At 49.2% G+C, this 11,057-nt stretch overlaps 1 protein-coding gene across 1 annotated transcript in view; it reads left to right on the top strand.

Moving 5' to 3' along the window:
• LOC310755029 (uncharacterized protein) overlaps positions 1–2,106 on the top strand; it is a gene marked incomplete at its 3' end in the record, with an annotated part of 36,262 nt that extends 34,156 nt beyond the window's left edge. Inside the window, exon 6 of the mRNA XM_083631706.1 lies at positions 2,069–2,106. Coding sequence (XP_083487832.1) covers positions 2,069–2,106 — 38 coding nt within the window. The remainder of the gene's footprint in view (positions 1–2,068) is intronic.
• Between the last annotated feature and the right edge of the window lie 8,951 nt (positions 2,107–11,057).

Below are 11,057 nucleotides of genomic sequence, written 5' to 3'. Positions count from 1 at the left end.
GCTGCATGGATCCACTTCCTTCCTTCCCTCCTTCCTGGTAGCCCGGCAGGAGGGAATCCGCTACATGGATCCCCTTCCTTCCTTCCTCCCCTCCTCCGTGGGAGCCTGGGAGGAGGGAATCCGCCGTATGGATCCCCTTCCTTCCTTCTTCCCCTCCTCCGTGGGAGCCGGGAGCAGGGAATCCGCCGCATGGATCCCCTTCCTTCCTTCCTCCCCTCCTCCGTGGGAGCCGGGAGGAGGGAATCCGCCGTATGGATCCCCTTCCTTCCTTCCTTCTTCCCCTCCTCTGTGGGAGCCGGGAGGAGGGAATCCGCCGCATGGATCCCCTTCCTTCCTTCCTCCCCTCCTCTGTGGGAGCCGGGAGGAGGGAATCCGCTGCATGGATCCCCTTCCTTCCTCCCTCCCTCCCTCCCTCCCTCCCTCCCCTCCTCTGTGGGAGCCTGGGAGGAGGGAATCCGCTGCATAGATCCCCTTCCTTCCTTCCTCCGTGGGAGCCGGGAGGAGGGAATCCGCCGCATGGATCCCCTTCCTTCCTTCCTCCCCTCCTCCGTGGGAACCTGGGAGGAGGGAATCCGCCGCATGGATCCCCTTCCTTCCTTCCTTCCCTCCTCTGTGGGAGCCGGGAGGAGGGAATCCGCCACATGGATCCCTTTCCTTCCTTCCTTCCCTCATCCGTGGGAGCCGGGAGGAGGGAATCCGCCACATGGATCCCTTTCCTTCCTTCCTTCCCTCCTCTGTGGGAGCCGGGAGGAGGGAATCCGCTGCATGGATCCCCTTCCTTCCTTCCTTCCCTCATCCGTGGGAGCCGGGAGGAGGGAATCCGCCACATGGATCCCTTTCCTTCCTTCCTTCCCTCCTCTGTGGGAGCCGGGAGGAGGGAATCTGCCACATGGATCCCCTTCCTTCCTTCCTTCCCTCCTCCGTGGGAGCCCGGGAGGAGGGAATCCGCTGCATGGATCCCCTTCCTTCCTTCCTTCCCTCCTTCCTGGGAGCCCGGGAGGAGGGAATCCGCTGCATGGATCCCCTTCCTTCCTTCTTCCCCTCCTACGTGGGAGCCTGGGAGGAGGGAATCCGCTGCATGGATCCCCTTCCTTCCTTCTTCCCCTCCTACGTGGGAGCCTGGGAGGAGGGAATCCGCTGCATGGATCCCCTTCCTTCCTTCCTTCCTTCCCTCCTCCGTGGGAGCCTGGGAGGAGGGAATCCGCCGCATGGATCCCCTTCCTTCCTTCCTTCCCTCCTTCCTGGGAGCCCGGCAGGAGGGAATCCGCTGCATGGATCCCCTTCCTCCCCTCCTCTGTGGGAGCCGGGAGCAGGGAATCCGCTGCATGGATCCCCTTCCTTCCTCCCCTCCTCACTTTCGAAAGCTCCTCTATCTGCCCTTTCATTTTCTCTCCTTCTTTTTCCCCCTTTTTCTTTCTGCCCTTTTTTATTCCTCTACTGTTTGCATTTCTACTTTCCATTCCTTCATTCTGCCGCAACTTCCGCTCTTTTCCTCCCTGTTTTTCCCACTTTCCTTTACATCTCTCCAGCCAGATGGGTGGGGTACAAATAATAAATTATTATTATTATTATTATTATTATTATTATTATTATTATTATTATCTCTGCCAAGATTTTTGCAAAATCTCTCTCCCCTTCTATCTCATCTTTGGATTTCCTTCTCTCCCCTTGGTGTGGTTGTTTTGGCTATCTGACTCGTGTTTCTTTCGTTAATAAAAGCTCTCTAATTTCTTTCATTAATAAAAGTTTTAATTTCTTTCATTAATAAAAGCTCTTTAATTAATTAAAATCTGAGGTGAAATGTCTGTGCGTCTTATTGGGCGAATGTGTGGTCCGTGGGGCTGGGGGGGGAACCTCACTTCCCCCACCTCCCGCAAAAGCCCCCTTTCAAGAGTGTGTGTGTGGGGCTCTTGGAGGCTTTTCCCTGAGGAGGGAGAAGGGCAGCCCATCAGCGACAGACTATTTTGGAACGTTCCAGAGTGTTCTTGAACGTTCCAGAGTGCCCAAGAACAGTTGTATCTCTTCCAGAACATTCTCTTCTCTCCCAGAATAATCTCTGCTCTCCCAGAAGATTCTGGAGGGTTCCAGAGCTCTGGAATGTTCTAGAGCGCTCTTTAGCGGCATCTTTTCTAGGGCAGCCCCTTTCCCAGAGGCATCTTTTCTAGAGCATTCACTTTCCCATAATATTTTGGAATGTTCGTGTTCTAGAACGTTCCAGAGTGCTCTAGAACACGGGCGCCTTTTACTAGGGCACTCTCTTTCCCAGAATATTTTGGAATCGCGCAGATTGTTTGTGTTCTAGAACATTCCAGAGCGCTCTAGAACACGGGCATCTTTTCTAGAGCAGTCCCTTTCCCAGAGGAATCTTTTCTAGAGCCCTCTTCTCGCCAGAATATTATGGAATCTTTGAGCGTTCTAGAACGTTCCAGAGTGCTCTAGAACACGGGCGCCTTTTATTAGGGCACTCTTTCCCAGAATATTCTGGAATCGCGCAGATTGTTTGTGTTCTAGAACATTCCAGAGCGCTCTAGAACACAGGCATCTTTTCTAGAGCAGTCCCTTTCCCAGAGGCACCTTTTCTAGAGCCCTCTTCTCCCCAGAATATGGAATCTTTGAGAGCGTTCTAGAAACGTTCCAGAGTGCTCTAGAACACGGACGCCTTTTACCAGGGCACTCTCTTTCCCAGAATATTTTGGAATTGCGCAGATTGTTTGTGTTCTAGAACGTTCCAGAGTGCTCTAGAACACGGGCATCTTTTCTAGAGCAGTCCCTTTCCCAGTGTTTGTGTTCTAGAACGTGCTAGAGCATCTTCTCTAGAGCAGTCCCCTTTCCCAGAGGCATATTTTCTAGAGCATTCTCTTCTCCAGAATAATTTAAAATTCTGCAGTGTGTTTGTGTTCTAGAACGTTCCAGAGTGCTCTAGAACACGGGCATCTTTTCCAGAGCAGTCCCTTTCCCAGTGTCTGTGTTCTAGAACATGCTAGAGTGCTCTAGAACATGGGCATCTTTTCTAGAGCAGTCCCTTTCCCAGAGGCATCTTTTCTAGAGCCCTCTTCCCCACGGGCATCTTTTCTAGAGCAGTCCCTTTCCCAGTGTTTGTGTTCTAGAACATGCTAGAGCATCTTTTCTAGAGCAGTCCCCTTTCCCAGAGGCATATTTTCTAGAGCATTCTCTTCTCCAGAATAATTTGAAATTCTGCAGTGTGTTTGTGTTCTAGAACGTTCCAGAGTGCTCTAGAACAGCAGTCCCTTTCCCAGAGGCATCTTTTCTAGAGCCCTCTTCTCCCCAGAATATTATGGAATCTTTGAGAGCGTTCTAGAACGTTCCAGAGCGCTGTAGAACACGGGCGCCTTTTACTAGGGCGCTCTCTTTCCCATATTTTGGAATCGCGCAGATTGTTTGTGCTCTAGAACGTTCCAGAGTGCTCTAGAACACGGGCATCTTTTCTAGAGCTGTCCCTTTCCCAGTGTTTGTGTTCTAGAACGTGCTAGAGTGCTCTAGAACATGGGCATCTTTTCTAGAGCAGTCCCTTTCCCAGAGGCATCTTTTCTAGAGCCCTCTTCTCCCTAGAATGTTATGGAATGTTTAAGAGCGTTCTAGAACGTTCCAGAGTGCTCTAGAACACAGGCGCCTTTTACTCGGGCGCTCTCTTTCCCAGAATATTTTGGAATTGCGCAGATTGTTTGTGTCTAGAACGTTCCAGAGTGCTCTAGAACACGGGCATCTTTTCTAGAGCAGTCCCTTTCCCAGTGTTTGTGTTCTAGAACGTGCTAGAGCATCTTCTCTAGAGCAGTCCCCTTTCCCAGAGGCATATTTTCTAGAGCATTCTCTTCTCCAGAATAATTTGAAATTCTGCAGTGTGTTTGTGTTCTAGAACGTTCCAGAGTGCTCTAGAACATGGGCATCTTTTCTAGAGCAGTCTCATTTCCCAGAGGCATCTTTTCTAGACCATTTGCTTTCCCATAATATTTTGGAATGTTCCAGTGTGCTCTAGAAGAGAGTACTCTAAAATGGAATGGAATGGAATGACATATTCTAGAATAGAATAGAATATTCTAGAAAAGAAGAGAATATTCTAGAGAAGAGAAGAATAGAATATTCTAGAAGAGAAGAGAAGAAGAAAAGAGAAGAGAATAGACTAGAAGAGCATAGAAGAGAATAAAATAGAATAGAATAGAAAATAGAACAGAATGTAAAGTGTCCCCCCCCTCTCTAGCCCCACTGATGGCCTCTAAAAAGGACAGATCCTGAAGCTGAGGCTCCAAGACTTTGGCCACCTCATGAGAAGAGAAGACTCCCTGGAAAAGACCCTGATGTTGGGAAAGATGGAGGGCACAAGGAGAAGGGGACGACAGAGGACGAGATGGTGGGACAGTGTTCTCGAAGCTACCAGCATGAGTTTGACCAAACTGGGAGGCAGTGGAAGACAGGAGTGCCTGGCGTGCTCTGGTCCAGGGGGGTCACAAAGAGGCGGACACAACAACAACAACAACAAATTTTCTTATTGAATATTGTGTTTTAATATTTTGCTGGAAGCCGCCCAGAGTGGCTGGGGAAACCCAGCCAGACGGGTAGGATGGAAATAATAAATGATGATGATGATTAGGAGCCGGGCAGTGATGAAAGGGGGGGGGGGGACACAAGCTGGTCTCGCACTCGGGTCCTGCGGCATCCCGGAGGCTTTGTTTTTTTGTAGGAATGCTATTTCTGTTTCTTCTTTGTGAAGCACATTCCAAAGAATCATATGATCAGCCATAATATCACAATGATAACAAATAAAGGCTTGACATATCTCGCTTTGCATGTCATGAGTCTATCTCATATATTAGTTTCACCTTTAAAGTTGAACTACTGAAATAAATGAACTTTTCCATGATATTCTAATTTTCTGTACATAAACCTCTGGAAGGGGTCCCCAAGGGTCATCCAGTCTGACCCGCTGCATCGCAGGAACATGCAGGAGTCCCTTACGGGGAACAATCCCGCAACTTTGGTTGTGCAACAAACGTTGCCCTCTTAAATGGCACTTTAAAGGCTGCTTTAGCATAGTTCAGGGATCCCCACCTCTTCTGCAGCTGCAAGTTCAGCCATGAAGCCAACATGGCCATCACTATTCTTGACTACAAACAGAGGAAGTGCTGCTTACATCCTCCCTGGGAGCATTTCAACAGTCAGAGGGAGGCCCTGATCCTGACCCCTAAGCCTAACCCCGACCCTAACAATGACCCAAATCCCAACCCCGACACTTACAACGAAAGACAACTTCTGGCCTTTGTCAAAGGTAAAGGGACCCCTGACCATTAGGTCCAGTCGTGGCCGTATTGGGAGACGAAGTCAACTTGAAGAATCAGTTCTGGATCAAGTCTCCCAATGCAACAGGGGAGAGGAAAATCCACCCAGCACTTTCCTTGATGTGTCACACAAGACACTGCCAGCAGCAAGAGTGTCTGAACTGCGATTCGCTTTCTCATTTTCTAAGCCTCTCCGTGTTACCCAAGATATACAGTCATACCTCCGCTTACGTATCCTTCTGGTTACATAAACTTTGGGATACCTAAGCGACAAACCCAGAAGTATATTTTTGCCGAGTGCGCATTCGCGGAAGCAGTCTCTCCGGCTGCAAAAACCTCAGGATCCGGCCGGAGCTCTGGAACGGATCCCGTCAGCAAGCGGAGGTACCACTGTATCTGGAATGGCGTCAAGTGCAGTTCTGGAAGAGGAGGGCCAGCGGCTATGTATTCGACTTAATTCAAGGCCACACCTCCAATGAAGGGATAAGAGACTGTCCATCTCTCTTCATGAGGCAAAGTGAAGTGGCTGCCTCAGGTGGCAGATCCCCAAGTGGCAGAGTGAGACACGGAGTTGTGGACTGAATCCCTTGAGATGCAGGAAGGAGGAGAGTTGGACTTTCCACCACAGCCTGACTTGGGTTTGTAACTAATTCACTTGAGCACCTACAAACCGCCAGGTCCAAGAAAAACTAGCTTGAGCTATCCAACAGGCACCTGCAAAGGTTTAGGGTGGGTCCAGATCACAAAATTGGAACGGGAACACTTCCTAATGATTTCTGCTCAGGAGAAGCCAAGTACAGTGGTGCCCCGCAAGACGAATGCCTCGCTAAACGAAAAACCCGCAAGACGAAAGGGTTTTCCGATTTTTTAGTGGCTTCGCAAGACAAATTTCCCTATGGGCTTGCTTCGCAAGACGAAAGCCCACAGGGAAATCTCCGGGGACAGCGGGGAAGCGCTGCGCGCCTTCCCCTCTGTTCCCGGACCTGTCCTGAAGGCTTGCGGTGGGAGGTCCGGGAACAGAGGAGAAGGCGCGCAGCGCTTCTCCTCTGTTCCCGGGGCTTGCGGTGGGAGGAGGGTTTTTCCTCCCCACCAGCCCTCCTCCCACTGCAAGCCTTCAGGACAGGTCCGGGAACAGAGGAGAAGGCGCGCAGCGCTTCTCCTCTGTTCTCGGACCTGTCCTGAAGACTTGCGGTGGGAGGAAGGTTTTCCTCCCCACCGCCAACATTCAGAAGGCTGTTCTGAAGGCTGGCGGTGGGAAAAAAAGCCCTTCTCCCGCCGCCAGCCTTCAGAAGAGTTCCCCCAGGGCTGCCTAGGCTGCGGATAGCAGCCTGCTGCCCCGCGCCAGGGGCGCTCTGAAGCAGAGCGCCCCTCGCGCGGGGCAGCAGGCTGCTATCCGCAGCTTGGAGAGCCCTGCGGGGAACTCCTGCAGGGCTCCCCAAGCTGCGAATGTCTGCCCCGCGCGAGGGGCGCTCTGAAGCAGAGCGCCCCTCGCGCGGGGCAGCAGGCTGCTCTCCGCAGCCTAGGCAGCCCTGGGGGAACTCTTCTGAAGGCTGGCGGCAGGAGAAGGGCTTTTCTTCCCACCGCCAGCCTTCAGAAGGCTGTTCTGAAGGCTGGCGGTGGGGATAAAAGTCCTTCTCCCCCCGCCAGCCTTCAGAAGAGGTCCGGAGACAGACTGTCCCCGGACCTGGTCTGAAGGCGGTCTCCATAGGAACGCATTAATTGATTTTCAATGCATTCCTATGGGAAACCGTGCTTCGCAAGACGAAAAACTCGCAAGAAGAAAAAACTTGCGGAACGAATTAATTTCGTCTTGCGAGGCACCACTGTACTCTGGACCACGATGTTGAATGGGCCTTCAGTGACTGAAACAGCTTTGGGATCTCATAGATCCAGCTGAAACGGGGATTTGCAAGGAACTAGTGCAAACATCTCGTTTCGCTCAAGGTAATTTCTGATTTCCTTCCTGTTCAAGGGTCTTCTTGATCTTTTGGAGCTGGAGCTTCCTTTCCCAGCAGACCCTCCCCACCAATGCATTTGCTCCCACCTCCTACCAACGGAGTTTGCGCCTGCAAGCCGAGTTTGGGGCTCCACTCCCTGGGCGCTCGTATTTCACACAGTCAGGCCACGGATCACACCCTGGTCAGCACCCAGGAGATTCCCGAAGAGAAAGAGAGAACGATGGCCCACCTGCCGAGGGATCCAGTGGGAGACAGTTCTGGATGAAGTCCTTGTTCTGGAGGCATCATAAGCAAAAGCTGCTATTCAGTGATATCTGCAAGGAAACAAAAAGCAGGTCTGAATTTAGGTCACTAGCAGCAGCAAGATGTAAGCTAGTATTTGCTCAAAACATGTATTTTGCAGTATATAAGCACAATTTCAGCTCATATAAACAGGCCGCCTAAAGCAACAACACAAGAACATGCAGGCAATGCAACAAAGGAGACTGCTATCAGGATTCTATATTTTGTTCACAGGTACATCTCAGAAAAAAGTTGCAGAAGGTACTAACCCCATGTTGAATAATAAGAATAAGCTATTATATATATCCCGCCCATCTGGCTGGGTTTCCCCAGCCACTCTGGGCGGCTTCCAACAAAACACTAACCTATTCAACATTCAAAGCGTCCCTAAAGAGGGCTGCCTTCAGATGAAGGCTCCTGCATGATTTCGATCCATAAGATCCAAAAGAGTCCCAGCCATTTGTGTGTTTTCCAGCAATACTGGAAAAGACATAAAAAGGAAAGTAAACAGTGCCCTCGTGTGGCCATTACTGGTATAGACATAAATAGGAAAATAAACAGTGCCCTCCTGTGGCCATTACTGGAATAGACCTGGGTAGGAAAATAAACAGTGCCCTCCTGTGGCCATTACTGGTATAGACATGGATAGGAAAATAAACAGTGCCCTCGTGTGGCCATTACTGGTATAGACATAAATAGGAAAATAAACAGTGCCCTCGTGTGGCCATTACTGGAATAGACATAGATAGGAAAATAAACAGTGCCCTCGTGTGGCCAATCCTGGAATAGACATAAATAGGAAAATAAACAGCGACCTCGTGTGGCCATTACTGGAATAGACATGGATAGGAAAATAAACAGTGCCCTCCTGTGGCCATTACTGGAATAGACATGGATAGGAAAATAAACAGTGCCCTCGTGTGGCCATTACTGGAATAGACATAAATAGGAAAATAAACAGTGCCCTCGTGTGGCCATTACTGGAATAGACATGGATAGGAAAATAAACAGTGCCCTCGTGTGGCCATTACTGGAATAGACCTCAATAGGAAAATAAACAGCGACCTCGTGTGGCCATTACTGGTATAGACATAGATAGGAAAATAAACAGTGCCCTCCTGTGGCCATTACTGGAATAGACCTGGATAGGAAAATAAACAGTGCCCTCCTGTGGCCATTACTAGAATAGACATGGATTGGAAAATAAACAGTGCCCTCGTGTGGCCATTACTGGAATAGACTCAATAGGAAAACAAACAGTGCCCTCGTGTGGCCATTACTGGAATAGACATGGATAGGAAAATAAACAGTGCCCTCGTGTGGCCATTACTGGAATAGACATGGATAGGAAAATAAACAGTGCCCTCCTGTGGCCATTACTGGAATAGACATGGATAGGAAAATAAACAGTGCCCTCGTGTGGCCATTACTGGAATAGACATGGATAGGAAAATAAACAGTGCCCTCGTGTGGCCATTACTAGAATAGACATGGATTGGAAAATAAACAGTGCCCTCGTGTGGCCAATCCTGGAATAGACATAAATAGGAAAATAAACAGTGCCCTCGTGTGGCCATTACTGGAATAGACATCGATAGGAAAATAAACAGTGCCCTCGTGTGGCCATTACTGGAATAGACATGGATAGGAAAATAAACAGTGCCCTCCTGTGGCCATTACTGGAATAGACATAAATAGGAAAATAAACAGTGCCCTCGTGTGGCCATTACTGGAATAGACATGGATAGGAAAATAAACAGTGCCATCCTGTGGCCATTACTGGAATAGACATACATAGGAAAATAAACAGTGCCCTCGTGTGGCCATTACTGGAATAGACATGGATAGGAAAATAAACAGTGCCCTCGTGTGGCCATTACTGGAATAGACATGGATAGGAAAATAAACAGTGCCCTCCTGTGGCCATTACTGGAATAGACATAGATAGGAAAATAAACAGTGCCCTCGTGTGGCCATTACTGGAATAGACCTGGATAGGAAAATAAACAGTGCCCTCGTGTGGCCATTACTGGAATAGACCTCAATAGGAAAATAAACAGTGCCCTCGTGTGGCCATTACTGGAATAGACATGGACAGGAAAATAAACAGTGCCCTCGTGTGGCCAATACTGGAATAGACCTCATTAGGAAAATAAACAGTGCCCTCGTGTGGCCATTACTGGAATAGACATGGATAGGAAAATAAACAGTGCCCTCGTGTGGCCATTACTGGAATAGACATGGACAGGAAAATAAACAGTGCCCTCGTGTGGCCAATACTGGAATAGACCTCATTAGGAAAATAAACAGTGCCCTCCTGTGGCCAGTGCTGGTATAGAATTCATGCTAATTTCTAGGTGTAAGTTATTTCCACGCAGGAATTTGACTATGGCTCTCAAATCATTTCCCCTTTCAAACTTTTATTTTTTATTTTTTATAAAATATTTATTGAAGTTTAACAATTACAAAAAAAAAGAAAAACAGACAGTAATAATAAAAAAGATTACACTACTTCAAAAATAAAAAAATAAAAAAATACAATACTAAAGCGAAAAAAGAAAAGAAACATTAACATCCAGTATTTTCATAGCATTATCTTTCATTTACTTATTTCCTTGACTTCCTCACGCCTCCCTTTTTGTATTCTATTTCATAATTGTTCCCGCAAGTCCTTTCCCTCTTTCTCAAATTTCGTTCCTTAATTTATCTTAACACAATTTAACCTTGAATTTGACACTTTAACCCATTAACAGTCCATTTCTGTTAAACGTGCGAAAATTGCTGAGGAGAAGCAGCTGGCAGGAGGAGAAAAGGCGGGAAAGGGCTGGCCCCGCCCACAGCCCGGCCTGGGATTGGCCCAGAGGCCGAGCTGATCGCCGCGCGTGCGTATAGCGAGCGGGTTGCCAGCGCGGCCATTTTGGACGAGGGCAAAGGGACTGGAAAGGGGCGCCGCCGCCATGTTGGTTGAGGGCAGCGGGGCCTAGGCTAGATTTCCGCATTTCAGGGCTCAGACCAGATGCCTCTTGAGGTCGCATTGCTGCATTTCTCCTTATTATTATATAGGGGATATATATAGAGGGATAGAGGGAAACGGGGAAGAAAGGGCGGAAGAGGCGGCGCGGCCGCCATGTTGGTTGAGGGCGGCAGGGCCGCCATGTTGGTTGAGGGCAGCGGGGCCTAGGCTAGATTTCCGCATTTCAGGGCTCAGAGCAGATGCCTCTTGAGGTCCCATTTCTGCATTTCTCCTTATTATTATATATGGGACGAGGGCAAGGGGACGGGATAGAGGGAAACGGGGAGGAAAGGGCGGAAGAGGCGGCGGGCCGCCATGTTGGTTGAGGGCGGCGGGGCCGCCATGTTGGTTGAGGGCAGCGGGGCCTAGGCTAGATTTCTGCATTTCAGGGCTCAGACCAGATGCCTCTTGAGGTCCCATTTCTGCATTTCTCCTTATTATTATAGATTATTATATATGGGACGAGGGCAAGCGGACGGGATAGAGGGAAACGGGGAAGAAAGGGCGATAGAG

This window comes from Podarcis filfolensis (genome assembly GCF_964270895.1).
Source record: "Podarcis filfolensis genome assembly, contig: HAP1_SCAFFOLD_89, whole genome shotgun sequence".
In the NCBI taxonomy this organism is placed as follows: Eukaryota; Metazoa; Chordata; class Lepidosauria; order Squamata; family Lacertidae; genus Podarcis; species Podarcis filfolensis.
The sequence above is the reverse complement of the archived record's forward strand: the minus strand, read 5'-3'. Positions and strand labels throughout refer to the sequence as shown.